This window comes from Sorex araneus, chromosome 3 (genome assembly GCF_027595985.1).
Source record: "Sorex araneus isolate mSorAra2 chromosome 3, mSorAra2.pri, whole genome shotgun sequence".
Taxonomy (NCBI): domain Eukaryota; kingdom Metazoa; phylum Chordata; class Mammalia; order Eulipotyphla; family Soricidae; genus Sorex; species Sorex araneus.
In genome coordinates this window covers 223,168,536-223,191,740 of record NC_073304.1, presented here as the reverse complement: position 1 = coordinate 223,191,740, position 23,205 = coordinate 223,168,536, and the positions used below count along the sequence as shown (strand labels likewise).

At 47.1% G+C, this 23,205-nt stretch overlaps 1 protein-coding gene across 6 annotated transcripts in view; it reads right to left on the bottom strand.

Moving 5' to 3' along the window:
* Window positions 1-21,134, bottom strand: part of LOC129403560 (leucine-rich repeat-containing protein 37A3-like) — a 120,694-nt gene extending 99,560 nt beyond the window's left edge. For 5 of the 6 annotated variants that reach the window (XM_055132385.1, XM_055132387.1, XM_055132386.1 and 2 more), the window contains exons 1-2: window positions 21,009-21,134; window positions 15,586-15,832 (exon numbers count right to left, since the gene is read on the bottom strand). In XM_055132385.1, the coding sequence (XP_054988360.1) occupies window positions 15,586-15,750 (165 nt within the window). In that variant the 5' untranslated portion in view covers window positions 15,751-15,832; window positions 21,009-21,134. Of the gene's footprint in view, window positions 1-15,205; window positions 15,272-15,585; window positions 15,833-21,008 lie in introns of all 6 variants that reach the window. The other variant, XM_055132389.1, reaches the window with a different exon arrangement.
* Between the last annotated feature and the right edge of the window lie 2,071 nt (window positions 21,135-23,205).

Genomic DNA, 23,205 nt, shown 5'->3' with positions numbered 1-23,205 from the left:
TACTCCTGGGTCATGCACTCAGGAATTACTCCTGGTGGTGCTCTGGGGACCATATGGGATGCTGGAAATCGAACCCGGGTTGGCCAGGTGCAAGGCAAATGCCCTACCCGCTGTGCTATTGCTCCAGCCCCTTCTCATTTCCTTTGAACTCTCAGTATCTCTGATTATTTATCAGTCTCCGAGAGAGGGGATAGCATGGAATCAATGACCCAAAATTTTCTGAAGGAAAGATCTGGGGCCATAAACAGTTTATTCTGGGAGACCGACCTTAAACTGAATGAACACTCATATACACTCCTTTACACAGGCCTGGGGAAAATCCCCCTGTCTTGCATGGAGCTCAACATTAACCATAGAGAAAAAGTAGCAAGCCCCTTTCTAGAGGGCTGCCTGCCTTTCTAGCACTCCTAGAGAGACCACTGAAGACCCTAACATCAGAATGTAACAAGACTCTCTTGCCATACTGTGACTAGCACCCAATTTACTTTCTTCACAGTCCTTCTCATCATTTTCAGTTCTCATTATCTCACACTTCTAGAATATAAATTCAGTGAGAAGGGGCTTCCTCCCAGTGTCTAATTGAGTAGAGAGCTTTGAATGGAGTTGGTTCCAAGAGTGGCCTCATTTAGGGATGGATGTTAGTTTTCTGAATTCTTTGGCATTAGGACTAAATGTCTACTCACGTTTCACAGTAAGGTGGACGTTTTTTGTTTGTTTGGGGGCCACACCTGGAGGTGTTTGAGGTTGCTCCTGGCAGTGCTCTGGAGGCCATGCAGTGGCAGGTATCAAACCCAGGTCTCCCTCACGCACAGTCCAGTCCATGCTCCAGCCTGATGAACTGTGTCTCAGGCCCCTAAGCTAGTCTTGTTAAGACTCCATTGTAGGTGTTTGAATTTTCTTGATGAGTTTGATTTAACTATTTTAAAAATTATTGTTCAAAACTAGGTCAATAGTTCAAACAATTGAGTCCTTCAGTAAGCTCCTCAAAAGTCCTATCTTCCACAGCTATTTGACCACTTTCTGAAATAGAGTTAACAGAGATCAATTCAAAATAATTGTCTAAAATGACCTTTCTCTGAAGGTAGTACTCAATGATATTAGGTGTGTTCTTCCTTTATACATCAAATAATTTTATTTATTTTTTGCTTTTTCGGTCATGCCCAGCGATGCACAGGGGTTATCCAGTCTCATGAACTCAGGAATTACTCTTGATGGTGCTTGGAGGACCATACGGGATGCTGGAAATCTAACCTGGGTGGCCGAGTGCAAGGCAAACACCCTACCCGCTGTGCTATCGCTACAGCGACACCCCCCCCCCCAATAATTTTATTTTGAAAGCATAAAATAAGAGCATTTTCCTTTTCAATGCAGACATTAAGTTTGGTTCTTTTTGTTTCTCTGTTTTGGGCCAGACTCAATGGTGTTCAAGAATTTTACCCACTTAGAACTTGGGAGTCACTCCTGGCAATGCTGTGCTGAGCTGGAACTGAAACTATGCATCCTGCACGCCAAGAGTGTACTCAGTCTTCTGAGCTATCTTTCCCACCCACTGCTTCTTTTACTTCTTTTATATTTTGGGTGTAGGGATCATATCCTCTGGTACTCAGGGGCTATTTCTGGCTCTGTGCTCCCTGGTGGTGCTAGAGGGGACCACATGCTGTGCCAGGGATATACAAGGCAGGTACCTTGGCTCCAGTACCATCTTCTTAAGCCCTGAATGGTTCTTAAAGGTTCTTATAGTTGATAGAAATTTTACTAGATGACCAACGAAGTCACTTTTACTAGAAGAACTGCCCAGACTACAAGGCTGAAGTCAACCCAGCGTCAACTCGTGTAACAATATAAGATCTCTGACAACTTAAAATTTCTAAGACTGCAGGTATATAGAGCAAGGAGAGCAATTCTGTTTGTGGATTCTCTACTGATTCTTCAGTTTCCTTCGAGGAAAAAATATATATAACATATATATGTATATATATGTATGCATGTATGTATGTATATATATATATATATATATATATATATAAGCACAACAGGCTCAACTGTTAACAATATGTCAGTAAGCTCTTACTGAAGGGCTTAATGGTCCCTGGGGGAAATACAACAATCTTCACATACTTTCTCTAAGGAAACATTTTTGGAGCATTTTCAACAGTTGGAGCGATAGCACAGCGGTTGGGCGTTCACCTTTCACTCGGATGACCCGAGTTCGATTCCTCCGCCCCTCTCAGAGAGCCCAGCAAGCTACCAAGAGTATTGAGCCTGCGAGGCAGAGCCTGGCAAGCTACCCGTGCGTATTGGACATGCCAAAAACAGTAACAATAAGTCTCTCAATGAGAGACGTTACTGGTGCCCGCTCGAATAAATCGATGAGCAACGGGATTCAGAACAAACAATACAAAATAAATTCTTTTGTTCTGCTTTGGGGCTGGAGTTCGGAATCGGGATGGAAACATCCAAAATACCATGATAGGAAGGTGTAATGGTGGAGGTATTTAAATATTAAATGTAATAAAATATTGTGAATTACTCTATAAATTTAAAAAGAAAACAGGATCTTGAGAAAGGTTTGGTAGTGGCATAGATGAGCTGGTTTCTCCCTGAGATTCACTTACTAGAGTCTGTTCCAGTTCTTTTTCTAACAGCCCGGTTTTTTTGACTGTATACCCTAGGCCTAAGTGCCATAGATTCTGGGGGGAAAACATTTAATTAGTTTATTTCATTATCTAGATGAAGGTTTTGCTGGGATAACAGAAGATTACACATGATCTATACTTGAAAGATTACTTTGGAACAAAGAAGATTGTTGCCCCAAATAGGAGAAACACTGTTCCCATCCCCATGCCCCTAATCTTCGTGGTAGGAAGACAGCTCTCAAATTGTGAAGTTAAGGTTCTGTCAGAGTGATAGTACAGCAGGTAGAGCACTTGCCTTGCATGTAGCCAACCCAGGTTTGATCTCCAGCATCCCACAGAGTCCTCTGAGCACCGTCAGGAGTGATTTCTGAGTGCTGAGCCAGGAGCATCATTAGGTGTCCCCAGTACGTCCACTTCCCCCACCCCACCCCCAAAAATTCTGTTCGTTACTACCTAAGGTTTAAACAAGTATTGTTAAAAACATCTGCCTAAGGCTTTAGCAGTTTAGCAAGGAGAGGGCTGTTTCTGATGTATCTGAAAATATGATGAGGGAGGGGGAGAGAGAGAAAGAGAGAGAGGGGGGGAGACAGAGAGAGAGAGAGAGAGAGAGAGAGAGAGCGAGAGAGAGAGAGAGAGAGAGAGAGAGAGAGAGAGAGATTCTTACCCACACCCCCATTCCAGTCCCCACAGAGACCTCACAGTTTATCCAAAGTCTCCTCAGCTATGCCAACTCCAGGGCTCTTGCAATCAAAGGGTGACAATACCACCTCTAAGCACAGAAGATCTTTATGCTTTTCTTCTGAAATGGTGCCACAATATCTTCATTTTCCCTTTCTTCAAGGTCAGAAAGATCCTGAAGCTGGATTTTAGATTGAAGGTCCTTCTGAACATCTCAATGCAGATTTTAAACTGTTTAATTAAAAGCAAAACCTCAATTCCAGCAATCCGTGCTAACAGTTGAAGTAACCTGTGACTTCAACATTAAGCCAAACTTTCCATGAACTACACCAGCCACGCACATACAGAGCACAAAAGTGCTATATGACACCACCATCAATTCACTGAGATCTTGATTGATTCTGGGGTGTGAACGGTGCTCAGAAACTTTCACTTTCAGCACAGGCTCTGCACTTGAACTTTCAGCACAGACTCTACACTTGAACTCTCTCTCCACTTCCACCTTGACAATCCTTTTATACCATCCATTGAAACCAAAATAGTAGTCTGCCAGTTCCTGGCACTGGGAGCTGTTTAGGGCAAGGACACGATGTTGAACTGCTTTATGTCTGCTGAGACGAACCTAAAGACATAAGAGACATACTCGAGGATAGGAACGACTTGCCACAGAGATCTAATTCAGCTGACCCAAGACTTCTCAATACAACTTTCATAAAGTGGCTGTGAAGAGCAAATCAAACAAACTTTGGTGGTTGCTGTTGTTTTAGAGCCATACTCAGCAGTAATCAGTTACTCCTAGCTCTGTGCTCCGGGATCACTCCAGGTGGTGGTTGGGGCAATCATATATGCTACTGGGTATAGAACTGAGCTGGCAGCAGCAAGGTCAGCACATTAACTCCTGGCCTATTTCTTTGGTCCTTAAACATTTTAGGCATTAAGTTCATAGTAAGGACTAATACTCATTATTTTCAAGCCATGGTACTTTTCTGCATTATTTCCATAGTCTCCCATTAATTTGAGCGTTTGTTTCCCTGATTCTGCTGGTCAGTGAAAGTATAAGTCAGGAAGATCTTCAAGACTGTAGATAAGCAAAAGAAGTAAATTGCTTCAGTGATTCTATCTAGCAGCTCTTGTCTGAAACTATAAGCTGAAGGAGAGCTAAGACAGACATGCCCCCAAGGAAGGACCTCCATGTGTAACACTCCCCTCTCCAAATTATTAGCCTTGCTAGAAGAGACTATGCAGCACTGTCGTAGCACTGTCATCCCCTTGCTCATCGATTTGCTCTAGTGTGCACCAGTAACGTCTCTATTGTGAGACTTCTTGTTACCTGTTTTGGCATATTGAATACACCATGGGTAGCTTGCCAGGCTCTGCCCTGTGGGCGGGATATTCTTGGTAGTTTGCTGGGCTCTCCGAGAGGGACAGAGGAATCGAACCCGGGTCAGCTGCGTGCAAAGTAAATGCCCTACCCTCTGGGCTATCGCTCCAGTCCAGAAGAGACTACAGTATAGTTATTTTTATAGCAATTTATGAGTAACTCTCATCTGCATAAGAGCTTCCTTATGAAATAAAAGCTATGTCTGTTATTAATTCTCTAGATACACATTATTGTGGACTTCTTACATCATTAGTTCTTAAATGTCAAATTCAACTTTCAGCCAGCATGTAGTATATGAACATATTATAAAAATTCAAATGCAAGGGTGGAGAGATAGTCCAATGGGTAAGGAATTTTTGCATTGCATATGGACAATCTGGATTCGATCCTCAGCACCCCATATGGTGTCGCCAAACCTGCCAGGAGTGATCCCTGAGAGCAGAGTCAGAAGAAAGCCCTGAGCACTGCCAAACAAAAAAGAAAAACAATTTAAATACAAATAAAAGCAAAGCAATATTAATTATTGATTTATGTGCCTATCACTATTACCAGTTTATAAGCACCTTGAGTGCTCAAAGGATCCATATTGTATCCTTTCTCATTCTTTGAAGTGAGAAAAGTTTGTTACCAGAAGTGTATCAATCGTTCGTTGGTTGAGAGAATAAATCAAGGAATGATAAAAGAGAACAGAATTTGACATATCTCATACTGCTAATATTCCAAGAGTAGCACTCCACATTGGATGGGGTTTAAAATAGAAGGCAACCAAACTTAGGGAATATATATTCCTCGAGAACATCATGCAACTACTGGAATGGGAAGGAATGGGAGTGAATATAGATGGTTGGCAACTATACCCCCTCTGCTTCGCTACTGACATTGTTCTCATAACACCAAACATTAGCAAGCGGCACAAATGCTGGCCGACTTCAACTGCGAGTATGAAAGGTCGGACTGCAGTTGAATCTCAGCAAAACAGTATTCATGAAAAACGAACTAGTCCCTGACATTCCATTTGCTCTCAATGGAACATAGATCTCCGAATGCAGCAGTTATGTGTACCTGGGTCAAGAACTCAACATGAGAAACTACTTGGTGCCAGAATTGCCCAGGAGGAAGAGAGCAGTGTGGAACACTTTCAAGAGCATCGAGGAAGTGGTTAAGAGGACAAAGAACCTCCAGCTGGCCACCACTTTTCAACTCCATGGTTCTTCCTGCACTAACATAGGCCTCAGAGACCTGGGCCCTACAAAAACAGGATGAGAACGATATTCAGGTATCCCAAAGAGGAACTGAAAGAGCCATGCTTGGAGTATCATGTTTCACTCAAGTGAAAGAAGGAATCCGGAGTCCAGACATCCGTCAACGGTCAAGAATCAGGGACGATGTCTCGTTTGTCAAGGCGTCAAAAATCAGATGGGCCGGACGTGTAATGGGATTCAGAGACAACCACTGGACTAGAGCTGTTACTGACTGGATTCCATGGGACGTCAAAAGACCGCATGGCCACCCACCAATGAATGGCCACACTTCTTTGTCAAAACCCTGAATGAACGGTTTGAGGCTCTTTGTGTTCCTGGAGTGAGCAGATATCATTGGGCTACACTAGCACGTGACAGAGACGAATGCAGACATTACTGGAGCCCGCTTGAGCAAATTGAAGATCAACAGGATGACAAGTGATACATGTGATATATACATATATATATATATGTATATATAAAAGCATAGGAGGCACAGCCTTTAACAACATGTCAGTAAGCTCTTATTGAAAGGCTTAATGGTGCCTGGGGGAAATACAACAAACTTCACATACTTTCCTCTAAGGAAACTTTTGGAGCATTTTCAGCAGTTGATTCAGAACAAACAATACAAAATGAATTCGTTCATTTTGCTTTGGGCCTGGGGTTTGGGATTGGGATGAAAACATCCAAAATACAGTGGTAGGAAGGTGTAATGGTGGTGGAATTGGTGTTCAAATATTGAATATAGTAAAATATTGTGAATTACTCTATAAAATTAAATTAAAAATAAAAACAGAAGCTTGAGAAAGATTTGTTAGTAGCATAGATGAGCTTCTTTCTCCCTAAGATTCAACTACCAGAGTCTGTTCCAGTTCTTTCACTAACAGCCTGCCTTTGACTGAATATCCTAAGCCTAAGTGCCATAGATTCTGGGGGAAAAACATTTATATTAGTTTATTTCATTATCTAGATGAAGATTTTGCTGGGATAATGGAAGATTACACATGATCTATACTTGAAAGATTACTTTGGAACAAAGAAGATTGTTATCCCCAAATAGGAGAAACACTGTTCCCATCCCCATACCCCTGAGCTTCTTGGTAGGAAGACAGCTCTAAAATTGTGAAGTTCAAGGTTCTGTCAGGGTGATAGTACAGCAGGTAGGACACTTGCCTTGCATGTAACCAACCCAGAATTGACTATAGTGTCTCTATAAGGTAAGGGAAAATAAAATTTCAAAAACAAAGTTAAATTAAATTTTAAAAAAATACACCAAACCAGGGTGAGCTGTCCCTTTCACCAGGAGGCTGGCAGCAATGAAGGAGAGAGACAATCAAAATTGGTGGTGAAGATATGTAAAACGTACTGTACCTTTTAGGTTTTTTTTCCTTTTTGGGTGACACCCGGCGATGCACAGGGATTACTCCTGGCTTTGCACTCATGAATTATTCCTGGTGGTGCTTAGGGAGCAATATGGGATGCTGGGAATAGAACCCGGGTTGGCTGTGTGCAAGGCAAATGCCCTACCTGCTGTGCTATTGCTCCAGCCTCTGTACCTTTTAGTTTTTAACAATGTGATAGTACTCAAGAGACTAACCAGAGGGACCAGAGGGAGAGTTTAATAGTCTGGGGCACACAGTCCATGTTTGGGAGATGCACATTCCATCCCTGGCAGCAGAGGGTCTCCCCCAGCCCCCAGTCCTAGCAGCTCCAGGAGCCACCCCTGAGCACTGAGCTGGGTGTAAGCCCTGAGCACCTCTGTGTGTGCCCCCTAACTAAAACAAACAAATGAAAAAGGTTAAACCTGGAATTAAACTGGATTCCCATTCTGTAGATAGTCTTGGTATTCTGGTCACTATTTCTTTTGATGTACAGAAATTTCTTGAAGTAGCATTTTGTAGTTTTCTTTGTATAAGTCCTTTACCTCCTTCATTAAGCTGATTCCGAGGTACTTGATTTTCTGAGGCATGATTACAAATGGGATGACCTTTTTCATATCACTTTCTTCTCTCTCGTTATTTGTGTATAGGAAAGCCATGGACATATGGGTATTGATTTTATAGCCTGCGACTTTACATGTTTACTGCTTCTAGGAATTTCTTGGTAGAGGCTTTAGGGTTCTCTAAATATAGTATCATGTCATCTGCAAATGATGAGAGTTTTTTTTCTTCCTTTCTGATTTGGATACCCTTAATGTTTTTTTTTCTTGACTAACTGCTATGGCAAGTACTTCCAGAACTATATTAAATAGTAGTGGTAAGAGTGGGCATTCTTGTCCTGTCCCTGATCTTACAGGGAAGGATCTTAGTTTTTCTCCATTGAGTATAAAGCTTGTCGTGGGTTTATGGTAGATGGCTTTGAGTATATTGAAAAAGTTTCTTCAATTTCCATTTTGCTGAGACAAAGACAGTCTACACAATGGGAAAGGTTATTCACACAATGCCCCTCTATAGAAGGGGTTCATATCAAGGATATAAAAGGCACTGGTTGAACTCCACAAGAAGAAAACATCCAACCCCATCAGAAAATGGGGCAATGAAATGAACAGAAGAAGAAATCCTTTTTCTTCTTCCTCAAAGAAGAAATCTGAATGGCCAAAAGACACATGAAAAAATGCTCTTTGTCACTAATCATCAGAGAGATGCAGATGCCTACTGGTTCAGCCTTTCAGGAAAACAATAAGGACACTTCTCAAAAACTAGAAATCAGTTCCCACTTGACACAGCAATAACATTTCTGGGAATATAGCCCAGAGATGCAAAAAGGTACAGTAGAAATGACATAGGCACTTGTATGTCTATTGCAGCACTATTTACAAGAGCTAGAATCTAGAAACAACCCTAGTGCCTGAGAACAGACCACTGATTAAAGAAACCTTGGTATATCTACACAAAGGAATATTATGTAGCTGTAGAAAAAAAATGAAGTCATGAAATTTGCATAGAAGTAGATCAACATGGAGAGTATCATGCTAAGTGAAATGAGTCTGATAGAGAGGGACAGACATAAAAGGACTGCATTCCTTTGTGGGCTACAAAGTAACATAATAGGAGACTAACACCAAAGGATAGTTAAGTAAGGGTCAGGAGACTAACACTAAAGGATAGTAAAGGTCAGGAGCACTGCCCCAAGGCTTGATAGCCAATCTCATGCTCTAGGTGAAAAGGTAGCTGGGTTGGAGAGAGGAGCACTAAATAAATAATGGTTGGAGGGATCGCTGGGGATAGTAGATGCATGTTGAAAGTAGATTATGGACCAAACATGATGGCTGCTTGTTACATGTATTGCAAACCATAACAACACCCAAAAGGACAGAGAGAGTAAGAGGGATTGTGTCTGCCACAGAGGCAGGAGGTGGGAAGGGGTTGGGTTGGGGGTGGGGGGAGGGATACTGGGAACATTGGGGGTTGGGAATGGGCACCAGTGGAGGGATGGGTGCTTGAACATTGTTTGACTGAAATGCAATCATGAAAGTCTGTAAGTCTGTAAATGTACCTCACGATGATTCATTAAAATAAAAAAAAATTAAAATAAATAAATAATTAATTAATTTTTTTTTTAAAAAGCAGATAAGAGAAGTTTAGAAGTGCATGTGTTTGCAAGGCCCAAAATGAATCTAAACAAGGGAATGAGCAGACTGTGACTAGAGGGGGATATTGGAGCAGATTATATAGGAGCTTGTTAAGGAGTTTGAACATTATATAGGTAGTGAGAAGTCATTTGAAAGTATTAAGTATAAAACAACCCACATTTTCTGTTTTAATATAAAAATGAAAATAGAAATAAAAACAAAATGTTAAGTAAATAAATAAGTACAAAAGAAGTAAACTGGATTCCCCCAATATTCCACTTTACATGCACTGAGGAGAAATAAAAACATACAGACACAAATATAATTGCAAAAGTGGCAGAGGAAAGTCCATCAGCCAGTGATAAATAAAATGTAACCTGGCCGTACAATGCCACCTACACAGGAATGTCAGTCGACAATAAAAGGGAATGATGCTGCTCCAAGGCTGAGCCTGTCATGGGGTGACAGTAGGGCAAGTTGTATGGTTCATGCCACTATAAGGGACCCTCCTGAACAGGCCTGACTACTAGCAAAGTGGCTGAGGGAAGGCCACAGGCCAAGGGCAGAGAGAGAACTGGAGAGAGACTGGTAATTGAAGGTGTTTCCTTCAGCGGGGGGATGACAAGGTTTTAAAGTGAAACTGTGGGGTTCAAGAGACAGCTCAGCAGGCTACAGAGCTGGCTTTTCACACAGGAGGCCCAGGCGGTATTCCTGGCAGCTCTGAGTTCCCAAGTGCTGCCAAATATACATCCTGGAGCAGTCTGAGTGTTGGTGGGTGTGGCCACAGGACCAAAAGAAATTAAACTTTGGTAATGGCTACACAATCCTGTGAGTCTATTCAAAAATTAAATTTTACACTTTAATTGGTGAATTAGAGCCCAATAAAGCTATTCTTAAAATGAAGGGCATGTATGTATGTACATGAAAGTGCTAGCAGTGAGGGCCGGAGGGAAGGGATATGGCTCAGTGGCAGAGCACAGGCTTCTAAGTGTGAGGTCCTAGGTTCAACCCCTCGGATCACATATGCACACACACAAAATAAACATGTTAAAGAATTATAAATCTAAGAAGTAGAGTTGGAGTGATAGCACAGCGGTAGGGCATTTGCCTTGGACCCTTCTGAGCACAGAGCTAGAGTAACCCCTGAGCATCATTGGGCAGCTGCCTTCCCTTTCCCTGGCCCAGCCATCTGGAGCTGACCTCACACTGGACCTTTTCCACCAATGCTCAAGTCAAATCAACAACCACGGAACATCTGTCCCTTTGACTAACACACTGCTACATTCTTCCTTGGAGGTTAGTGACCTGGGCACTTGTTCGTGCCCATTTTGAGAGTTGGCATTATTTCCCTTGAAATATAGAGGGGCCACATAATTTTCTTTCATATATTAAGCCTTGTACCCATTTTGGTTTCTGAGCACATGTGATACACAGTCTGAGGTAACACATTTACTGAGTCACAAAGTGTTTGCAGATTACACAAAGCTTTCAAAATTTGTGTTTTCTCACATCCTATAATTTCAAAGTTGCTAACCTGGTTATGTGGTGCTAATGAGAGGCTCTAATTGGAAGTTTCAGATTTCTTGATTTTACAAAAAAATAGTGGGGTGGGGTGGGCAGAGACAGTACAGTGGGTAGGGGGCTTGCCTTGCATGCGGCTGACCTCAGTTTGATCCCCAGCATCCCATATGGTCTCCTGAGCATCACCAGGAGTGATCCTTGAGTACAGAGTCAGGAGTAACTCCTGAGCACTGTTGGGTGTGGCCCGAAGAAAACAAATAATCAAATTAAAAACTTCAGTAAGGGCTGGAGAGATAGCTGAAAGACCTGTAGTATTTGCTTTGCTTGTAGCAGCTCCAGGTTTAGTCCCCGGCACCCCATGGTATCCAGAGCACCACACCAGGAGTAAAAACCGAGCACCAGAGGAATGTGCCAAAAAACACCCTAAGACAGTACACATTAATCTATTTGGTGTTAAGTAAAATCACAGAGTTTATTTTCTATGCATCCTTTACTGCTACCTGTCTAATAAAGTTTCAAGTTCTCTTTCAAACAGATGGGTCACTATAAAAGATCCATAATTCTCTCTAGGAATCTTTACCGGTTTCCTGAGAATGGGAAACGGCAAGGGTGTGGCCACCCAGCTGAACTACTGGGTCCTGGTCTAAGCTCACAAGGGCTCATGCAGGGTTCTCCCAGGAGCTGTCTAGGGCTGGTTCCCTTGGATGATCAACACACTGGACTACTGCAGCAATACTCGGCCAACTGGTCTGCACGGGCCAATGTTAGGGCTCATGCCATGTGGTGAATGAAGCATGAGGAACTGGGACTTATAAATGAGTCCCTGTGCATGCAAGGCCTGTAACCCATGACCACAGAGCTATCTCCCCAGCTCAGGACTAGCCGTCTTTCAAGTGTCTAACCACATTATTAGACAATGTGGTTCCTTTGTCTTTTGTACCCTACGTGGCAATGCTCAGTGGTTACTTCGGACTCTGCACTCAGGAATCACTCCTGGTAGTGCTTGGGGACTATATGGGCTGTCGGGGATCAAACATGGGTTGGCCATGTCACAAGACAAGCTCCCTCCCCACTGTACTATCGCTCCAGTCCCTGAAGAGTGTGTGGTTCTAAACCTGATTCATGTCGCAGAATGAGATTTATATGAACTGTTAATTTAACATGGGCTAAGGGGAAAATAAAGGCTCAGTGAGCAAAGTGTCTTGCCTTAGGAAAGTGTCTTGGCACAGATGAGCCTCAGCACGAAGTCTGTGGTCAGATGAGCATTAGCTTCCCCCAGGGCTGATATGTGTTGACAGGACACACCTACAGGAAGTGTCTAGCACTGTGTCTGCCTCATCTCCTCGACTCACACCCAGAAGCCCGGGCTCCATCATTGCCAGGCAATGAATCCCAGCACTGGGAGGGAACCCAGGGCTAATGGGGAAAAGGCAGGGACCACTCAGAGTCACTAGCTGATTCACTTCATGGGGCCCTTCAACCCCGCCCAGAGCTTGCCCAACTCACTGGGCTTGCGGGTGAGGGAACCATGATGCTCAGTTCGGCTCCATCCTCCCGAGGTTCTGGCTGGCTGCTCCCCTGGCAGGCTGCGCTGGTCAGCTCGCCCACCAGACCCGAATGCTGCTGGCATGGAGTCCTCCCTGCAGAGACAACAGGGGGAGTTCCCAGTGGTGGCAAGTCCGGGAGCCACCGTCTAAGGATGCTCGGAATTATCAAATGCTTCCTTTTCAGCAGGTCCAACTTCAGGGGGCGGGGGGGACTCCAAAGAATAATAGTGAGTTTTTGTTGAAATATTGAATGTCATCAAAGTAAAGCGAAAGTAAAGTGAAATTTATCAGCTACACAGGCGGGGTGGGGGGCTGAGGGGGGCGTGGAGGGAAGGTTTACTGTGGTTCTTCGTGGTGGAATATGTGCACTGGTGAAGGGATGGGTGTTCGAGCATTGTTTAACTGAGATTTAAGCCTGAAAGCTTTGTAACTTTCCACATGGTGATTCAATAAAAAAATAAATAAATAAATTTTTTAAAAAAGAAAAGGCTGGGTCAGGCAGGGCTGAACTGATGTAATGGGGTGTGGACGGGGCGGCACAGGATTTGCTGCTTCCTGGGTTAGTTGGCAGGTTGGCACAGAGTCCTTCTGGGCTTTGCTGAATTCTGACAACACCTTTGGAAGTTTTAAACAAAAAAATACCCTGTATGACAAGTTGCCCACTAGGATGCCCACCACGGAAATCGTAAGTAGGGAGATATGCTGCTTTGTGATCTGAGCACAGAGCAAACATCTCTCTGAGCCCTCCCCATGGGGACAGGCCTCCTCCCCCGCAGTCCCTCTGCTCCCCCAGCACAGAGGGCAGCAGGTATGAGAGCTGAGAACCTCGGGCAAAGGAAGCTGACAGAGCAGAGACAAAGGATGCGATGGGAAAGGGAAGTAAGTACCTTTGAACTCCTAAGCAGCCTAACTGTGGGCCTGCAGTTAGATCAGAAGCCCAGGCCCCAAGACTCCTTCCTGGGACTTGGAATTTGGTCACGTGGGGACCACTTTATTCTCAGAGCAGTGAGGTGCTGCTGGTTTACCTCTGTGCTGTGGGGACAGAGTGCATTTGTTTCCTGGTCTCTGCGCCCAGAGCTCAAGGCTTTTCATGTGGGCACAAGTACAGACATGGGGGAGGGCACCACTCAGTCCCCCCCCAGGGGGTTTGAGCAAGGCCTTCTCTCCTCTCTGCATGCTTCTGGGGCCACAGGGAGCCAGTGTCCCTGTCTCTGTGGACGCACACCCTTACACATTCAGGCACACGAGTCTCCTTCTCAGCCTTCTAGAATGGGCACTAGGCTAGTGTTTTCTCTTCCCTTGTGGAGGTTTCTCTTATTGTAGGGCCAAGAGACAGTAGCCTAACGGTGGCCCACATCTGCCCCTGTGGCTGAGAGTGCAAACGCCCAAATGTGGGCTCATGGGAAAGAAGACTTTTATCTGATAGTCTCCTAGCTGAGCTTTACTCTGACCTACCTTCATGAATCAGATCTTTCAAAACATCCTAGTCAAGAAGAGGTGATTAGAGGCTGGAGCCATAGCACAGTGAGCAGGGCATCTGCCTTGCACACTGCTGACTTGGGTTCAATTCCCCCAGTTCAATTGGGGGCACCCTAAATACTCCCCCACCTGGAGTGATCCCTGAGCACAGAGTCAGGAGTAAACCCTGATCATTGCTGAGTGCAGCCAAACAAAACAAAACAAAGGTAATAGGGGATCACCTACACATTTATGGTCAGCTTTTTAATCAAGGGCACCAAAATATCTGGATGCCAATATTTTTGTTCTTGTTAAACACATTTTGGTTTTGTGCTGCTGACGATAAACCAACAGGAGGGTTTGGAGTGATAGTACAGTGGGGAGGGTGTTTGCCTTTAGTGTGGCCAACCTGGGTTTGATCCCTGGCATCCCATATGGTTCCCTGAACACTGCCTGAGTGCAGAGTCAGAAATAACCCCTGAGCACCGCTAAGTCTACGACACCTCCAAAATAAATAACTAAACAAATAAAACCAAAAAACGGGAAAGACAAAAAGAAAAATTTCAAAACAAGTTTAAGAAAGTTCATTTAGGGAGGGTAAGAGTGAAATGGTCCTGGGTCTATATATGTTGTAGAGGAGGATTTTCAAAACATTTTCTACTTGTCAATTTTTGGCAGTTTTTTGTTAGTTTGTGGGCCACACCTGGCAGCGCTCAGGGATCACTCCTGGTATGTTGAAGTTCAAGCCTGGATTGGCTGCAAGGTATGAGCGCTACCAGCTATACTATCTTGTCATCCCAACTTATATGTTATTATCAGAAATTATATAGTAAATGTTGGTGAAAATCTTAAACACTACAACATATACTCCAAGGGCTGGAGAGACAGTACAGGGAGGGGTTAATACACTTACCCTGTATGTGGCGAATCCAGGTTTGATCCCTGGTACCACATGCCCCCCCAATATCACTGAGGACAGAGCCAGAAATAGCCTCTGAGCATGGGAGGGTGTGGCACAACACCCTCCCCTTCCCTGCTGTGCATTTGTGTTAGTGCTCCCAACTTCTTAGACTGTAGCTCATGAGCCCTTAGGGTAACTCACGGAAACTGAATGTGAGAGGGTTGTGAGCATGTGGGCCACAGGAGAGTTATTATTTTGGGGGCCTTACCTGGCGATGCGCAGGGCTGACTCCTGGGTCTGAGCTCAAGGATCACTCCTTGCAGGGTTCGGGGAACTGTAGAAGGTGCCAGGGTCAAACCTGGGTTGGCCATGTGCAAAGCAAGTGCTCTCCCCGCTCTCCTATCTCTCTGGCCCAGGAAAAGCTTTCTGAACTGAGCACTCATTCAAAATCAAGCTCCTCACGAACCCGAGGTGCTTCTGGCAGCACTTGCGCAGGGTGGCATCTCAGAAGCCAAGAGGGGCGGCGAGTGGAAAGAGTGTAAGAGGCCCCCTGTGTGCTCTAGAACTTGGCACTGCTGGGGATTTCCCCGCACAGTGATGGCTCCACCCCCACCCCATTTTTGCCCCCACCCCACAGCCAAAGCTCACCTGTGGGTGATGGCTTTCAGAGGAGCCAGAAGGCAGGCTGCGACAAGGGCTTCCACTGAGCATGCTTCTTCCTTTCGTCTCCCTCCTCGGCGAGGATGTGCTTGGTGTGCAGACAGTGGATGAACATGGCCTCCAGGGCACTGTACACGGTGTTGGCGTCGGCATCCTCACTCGTCACCACCGTGTCCCAGGACACGTACTGCTTCTGCAAGGCCTTCATGGAGCCCACAAGCCTCTTCTTGATGACCTGGAGGATGGCGCAGACAAACACGAGGTTGGTGGCACCCCTCGAATGCCACTCTGTCCTCCACCAAACACGGGATGAGACACACCCACAACAACGCTTTGTCCTGCTGAACTACTGAACTAGCACCACTTGAGGCTAGAGGCACAGAAGGAAAAATCACACATACACACCACTCAGAGGAAGCCGCTGTTTGTTAGGTTGTTTACTTATTTGGATACGGGGTGGAGAACGTGGATTTCAGGAGGCCCAAGGGCCCCTCCAGTGATTCTCAGTAACTGGCATGGCAGTTCAGAGCGAGGGCCTGAGGGTCTGTGCTACCTGTACTGTGCAGTGCTGGGCATTAGCTGGGTCACCCCTGGATTCTGGGTGCCACCAAGCCATGCCCACTGATGCTGGGAGGCTAGGGGTTCTAAGAATGAAACCTAGGTCAGGTGCACACTAAGAGTTGCCCTAACTGCTATACTCTGTTCTGGTCCCAAGTAGCAATTAAAAAGTTTTTCAGGGACTGGAGCAATAGCACAGCGGGTAGGGTGTTTTCCTTGCATGCGGTCGACCAGGGTTCGATTCCCAGCATCCCATAGGGTCCCCCCAGCACCGCCAGGAGTGATTCCTGAGTGCATGAGCCAGGAGTAACCCCTGTGCATCGCTGGGTGTGACCCAGAAACCAAAAAAAAAAAAAAGTTTTTCAAGGGCCAGGGAGCTATGCAACAGAAGGGGCATAACCTTCACAAGCAGGAGGCTTGGGTCCAGCTGAGCACCACCAGGAGTAGGCCCCAACACCCGCCCGCCACACCCATCCAGGAATAGCCCTTGAGCACCACCTGTGTGGCCCCACCAAAAATTACCCAACAAAATGTTTTTTATGCTTCCTCTTTCCAAAGCTTCCAGAAAATGGGCTGCCAGGATGACTTTAGCACATGTAGTAGCACCAGGGTTTGGACTTGTGGCCTCAGGAGCTTGTGACCTCATTTAGGCTTTAAGCCACTGGACCACCTATAGCCCTTGGTGTGTGTGTTTTTTTTTTTCTTAAACAGAGGCTATTCCTGTTATGCATCGCTGGGTGGGCCTGAGAATGTTTTGGGGATGCAGTGACTGGGCTCAAAATCAGGGCCTTAAAGACAAGAGCTTGGCCACTGGCCACCTTCTCTATTTCTGAAACATGGGCTTAGAGCCACGTGGAACGGGGATTCAGAGGCAGACTCCCTCAGAGGGACTGCTCCGGAGCCTGGGGAATGCCTCTAGGCAGGGCTGAGCTTTTCACCTGATGCTAGACCTAGACTGCAGAGCATCAGTAAGAGGAAAAAGTACTGCATTAGAGCCAGAAAACAAAGGAAAGACAGGCATTTCTTTCTATGGTAAGAAAGAGTCCAGGGACCAGGTAAATAATAGAGCAGGGCTGACCCTTGCCCTGCATATGATCCCTGAGCCCTGCAGGAGTGATTCCTGAGTATAAGCCGGGAGTAAGTCCTGAGTATACGCCAGATGTGGCCCCCAAACAAAATACAGGAAAGGATTCTAGGGCGTTGGAGATGCTCAAAGGGCTGAGCACATGATACCTGGCATGTACAGGGCCTGACAATCAATCCTCTACACCGCATGCAGGAACTCCGGCGCACCGCTGGTGGAGAGCAGCACTGCTGGAGCCTCACTCCCACCCAAGAGGGAGAAAGACGTGAGACTGCAGAGGCCTGAATTTAGTCCGGCTGTGCCTGTCACCAGTTGGAACATCTAGACACTTCAGGTTCCTGAGTCCCAATTTCTATCAGATGGAAATAAATTTCCTCATCTATAGCACTGAAATTACTACACTGAGGGCAAGGCTGGATTTTTTGTTTGTTTGCATTTTGGGGTCACACTCGTGATGCACCGGGGTTACTCCTAGTCCTGCACCCAGGAATTACTCCTGGTGGTGCTCAGGGGACCAGATGGAATGCTGGAAATTGAACCCGGGTTGGCCACGTGCAAGGCAAATGCCCTACCTGCTGTGCTATTGATCCAGCCCCATGGCTGGAGTTTTTAATGTACTTTTCTGTCCTCCTCATTTGGCACAGTTCCTGGTACATGGAAGCTCTCAGTAAGTATTTGCTGAAAGAAGAAATTAAGTGGGGCAGAGGTGATGGCTCAAGGCCTTTGCATGTGGGGGACCTAGGTTTGATCCCCAGTACTGCATGAACCCTGAGCACCACAAGTCTTAGGAGTAGCTCCTGAACTTTGAGCACTGCTGAGTGTGGCCTGGAAATCAAGAATAAACAAACTTGAAGGAGGGCAGAGGAGACAGTTTAAGTAGGTGCCGGCACCATATGGCCCCCTCGGCATGCTGTTCTGATGGTCTGAAATCACCGAAATATTGCCATGGTGCCCTGCTAGCACCTCTGGGCTAAGCATGAAGAGCATCACAAATGGTTCCATGATGCGACAATTAATTTACAAGAGATGTTCAGAACTGGAATATCTATAGAAATAGAAAACATCTGCATGGCTGCCAGAGACCGAGGGAAAGGGGAACAGGAGGAACTGCTACTGGGTGCTGCAGTACTTCTTTCAAGGGGGTGCAAATATTCTAAACTTAGATTGCGGCAACAGTAGGTGGCACAGTTGTGTGAATAAACTAAAAACCACTGACCTGTGTATTTCTGATGAGTACATGTCATGCCATATATGTACTCATTGACTATTTTAATATATTACCTTGAGAAGCATGTCTTTAAATCCTTTATTTTTAACTGGATCTGCTTTTTATTGTGGAAGTATGAAAGGCCTTTATATATTCTGGCTATTAGACCCTTTTAAGGTTTTGATGTTGGGCCAGAGACACAGTATGGGGGTTATGGCACTTGTCTCCCATGTGGCAGACTCCAATTCTATTTGCTCGTACCACATATGGGCTCCCAAACACTGCAAGAAATATTTACTGGGCACAGAGCCAGGATTGAACCCTGAGCAGTGCTGGTGCCCAATGCCCCACCTCCTCCCCCCCATGAATAAAGGATTTTAAATCTTTATGGAAGTTCAACTAAAATTTTCTTTCTACATTAGATAGTATTACTATATTATATAGAAGGTCCAATCAGGGGTCAGAGTGATAATGTAGTACGTAGCGCTTGTCTTATAAGCAACTGGCCTGGGTTTAACAACTGGTACCTTCTATGAGCTTGAGGCTGCCAGGTGATCCCTGAATGCAAAGCCAGGAGTAAGCTCAGTAAGCTCTGAGCACCACTAGGTATGGCCCCCAAACAAAAACAAAACAAAGATACAATGCTTCCTTCAGCTGAACTTCTAAGGGATAGTGTGGAGAGCCTCCACGGGACCGTGCTTTGTAAACAACACCTGTTTCTTGTTAATTGCAACGTGCTTCGAAAATAACTCCTAATAAGGAAACAGGATGTCCTGTCACACCCACAAGGTGTAACTAGCCTATCAGCTGCAGACACTTGGGCTTAAACAAGCAGCAACAGGTATATAATGAGGGAAGCTGCCTAGCTAGTCGGTTCCCCGTTGTTGGTCCCTCTCTCCTCGTTCCTGTTTTTTCGTTTCATTGAAAGTCCCTGAATAAATCGTGGCAAGAAGGATCTCCGCGTTGTGTGTTTCTTCACTGGTCGAAGCGGCGTGCGACAGGGTAGGGTAGGAATAGACGACGAAGGCACATATGCACCAGAAGCCTACTGCCTAAAGACTCAGTCCTTGTCAGGATGCAGAGCCAGCCAGTGGCTCTGCCCAACCTCTGAGGAGCACTGGGAAGGTGGCATAGGGAACGGCCTTCCGAGGAGAACCAGCCTATGGAACAGACGTCCCAGTGGCCAGGAGGAGAGAAGACACAACTGAAGCTCGAAGTTCTTTGCTGGCAGAAAGTTCTCAGAATTATGGAACATCAGCAAGGAGAGAAAGCAAGCTCAGCTTCTCCCAGGAAGACACCTCAGAATTTGGTTTCCAGACAATCCAAACATCGTTCTCACACTCTGCCTCTCCCAGGGAATGCAGGGCCCATGGAGAGGCCAGGAGAGCCCAGGCCCACAGCCACCAACAGGTCCCCTTGCAAGGGCCAGAAGGAGGTAGTCTTTCGACTACATGGAAAGGAATGGACATCATGTGAGAGGGGAGGCTGGGGGAGCATAAGGTGAGGAGCCTTAACATGTGCAGGACAACTCACACACCATTCTGCCACCACACAGTGGCATTTCCACTTCCCCAGGCCAGCAACGTGACTGGAAGGACTGGGTCCTGCAGCTGCAGTGGAGTGAGCGACTGAGGCACCAGCACTCACCTTCAGGGATTTGGCTGCTGCCTACCAGGTGGGTGGCCAGCACAGGGAGTCCAACACCAGTGCCAGACACACAAACCCCAGGATAGCCCAGGGAGAAAGAAGGTGAGGAGAAACTCTGGCTACACAACAGGGGCGGCCCCCCATGCTAGCTGACCACTGGAGACCTTCAGGGGCCAGTCCAGCCAGCCCCCTTAACTGCCAGGTTGTGCGCAAGCGTCTGTATTTGGCTGCTGTGGGGCAGTGAGGGGGGTTGGCAGAGGGCTCTGAACTTTCTCAGACCGCACGGGGACTGGGTCAAGGGGCGATGGGTGCGGAGCTGAGGCCGCGGGCAGAGGTGCAAGGACCTTGCTGGGTTTGTCATGAGACCGATGAAGAAGCGGAGACGGGGGCCAGGGAGGACCGGGAGGACACGGGAGTGAGGCGCTGAGCTCGGGCACATTTAAGGGCTGGTCCAGGTTGTCACCAAAGCGCTGGGCTCCACCGGCCACTCGCCTTGGCTGTGCTGGTAAACGTGTGGCCAGCGGAGGTGGAGGGGGGCTTGGAGGAGGGGCCCCTGGTTTTTGGCTTTTTTGGGGTGGACACCCGACAGTGCTCGGGGCTCAGTCCTGCGCTCCACACTCAGGAATCCCATACGCGATGCTGCGGGGGATCGAACCCAGGTCCCCGGGCGGGCCTCGGGGTGCACTGCAGGGAGCTGAGGGAAACTGGGCTAAGGGAGCCGAGCCCGCGAGGGGCAGAGTGGCGAGGGCGGCCCCCGGGGTCGCGGGGCGATGGCGGGCCGGGGTCGGGCTCGCGGGCTCGGGTGGGGAAGGGGCTGGCAGACGCCGGGCTCGGGGCGGGCGCCCGGGGGGATCCGCGGGGGCTCCCCGCCGCCGCGACGCTTCCCCTCTGCTCGCCCCCTCAGTCGTCACTGACCACGGGGAGCCGGGAGGCGGTGACGGGCGCTCAGGGCCGCGGCAGCCCCTCAGCTTCGCTCCGGACGCGGTGGCCGCCTCGCAGCCTCAGACAACAGGAAGCAGCGCCCGCGGCGATGACGCAAGCACGTCGTCTGGACGTCGGGCCACGCCCCCACGCGACGGCCCAATCGCGGAGCCCCGAGGAGGTTGAGGGCGGGGCCAGTCATTAGGGGCTTCGCCCCAGATCCCGGAGGAGCCTGAAGACCTTCCCCCTAGTGGGGCTTGCCACTGTCGCAGGTGTCTTAGGCTCTAGATCCTACTGGCTACCTTCCCTTGCCGGCCACCTTCTGTGTAAGGATCGGGCCGTCTGGGCTTCTGTGAGTGAAGCTTGCCCACTTGTGAAGCCGCCCGTCTTTGCTTTCCCAGGCCGTTGGCGCTGGGGACCAACAGAGCTCAAGCACCTTCCTGCCCAGGGGGCTCTCAGGAAAACGTGTTTTCCCTACTCCTTATAACAGGAGCGCGCCCTGAAAGCCCACCGCGATGTTTTATAGTCAACTGTTTGGCATCTGTCCCAAAAACCCAAGACATTTGCACCCTTCTGGTCTTTGCAGCACTATTCACAATGGCCAAAATCTAGAGCCGACCCAAATGTCCAAGAATTGAGGACTGGTTAAAGAAGCTGTCTCTATCTTTAAAGGTACATCTAGAATGGAATACTACTCAGCTCTAAGAAAAGATGATAGCATGTAATCTGCTGCTTATGTGGATAGATCTGGAGATTATCAGGACAGATTAGTCAGGAGAAGAGACCCAGAATAACCTCCCTGACATATAAAAATACGAATCAGTACTTTGGCTCCTTTTTCCGGGTGGGATGTGGAGATCACTCTCAGGTCTGTGGTTGGGAAATGGTCACTCCTGGCAGCGTTTCTGGGACCATGAAGTGTTGTGGATCGAACCCTGGCCTCCAGCATGCAAACTCTGTGCTCAGCCAGTGAAGGCAATCTCTGCAGCCTGTGTGACCTTTGATGGCAGCCCCAACTTATCCTTCCCTGCAGGGCGGGGTGAGAGTTGGGAGGCTTCAGAATTCAACCCCAGCTCATGGACTTGGATGTGTGAGCTTGAGCACTTGAGCACTGGCTGTCTAGAGAACAGCCATCCCTTGCTCCGCATCCACAAACTGAGAGCCCTGACAAGAAAGTGATGGGCAGTTCACTCAGCACACTGACCTGCAGAATGTGCTGGCCCCAGGCTCCTTGCAACACACTCATTTCATATGTCCAGAGTGTCAGCATTGATGTTGTGCTCCTTTAGGTAGGTGATCAAATCTGGCTCACTGCTCATTTTCCTCGCTCTTGTATTCAACTTTTCCTGGCTTACAAGTGCACGGGTGATATATCAAGATGATTACTTTTCTTTTTGGGTCACACCCGGTGATGCACAGGGGATACTTCTGGCTCGCACTCAGGAATTACTTCTGGCAGTGCTTGGGGGACCATATGGGATGTGGGAATCGAACCTGGGTCAGTTGTTTTCAAGGCAAATTCCCTACCCTCTGTACTATTGTTTCAGACCCCAAAGATCATTATTTTGGAGTAACTAGAAGTTATGAGTATCTTTGTTGGAGAGGGAGATCTGTGCTTCTTCCACTGCTACTGGGGTTCTTGCTGCCACAGATCTATCTCAGGTGGGATGGAAGGTGGGGTGCATGAGACTGGGATAAGCCCACTGGACCCAGGAGAGCCTCGGGCAGTACCTGGCTGCACCAATTTTTGGTTTTGGGGCCACACCTGGAAATGCTCAGGGGGTTCTCCTGACTGCACTCAGGAGTCACACCTGACCGTGCTCGGGGACCATATGAGATGCCAGAGATCAAACCATGTCAGCAGCACGGAAGACAACCACCTTTCCTACTGTCTCTCTGACCCCTCTTAATTTTTAAAAAAATATTTTGGGGCCATACCTATCCAGGTCTTACTCTTGGCTCTGTGCTTGTGGATCACTACTGGCAAGGTTCAGGGGATCATATTGTAGGGTCACGGATCAAACTCAGGTCACTTGGGTGCAAAACAAGTGCCCTACCCACTGGTCTATTACTCCCATCCCTCCACCAATGTTTTCTGAAATCGAGGTGGAGAAATATCATCTTAGTCAACTACTGCTCACACATTCATCTTTACTCTGTGCCTCTGGGCATCCTGCTCACTGCGGACTGA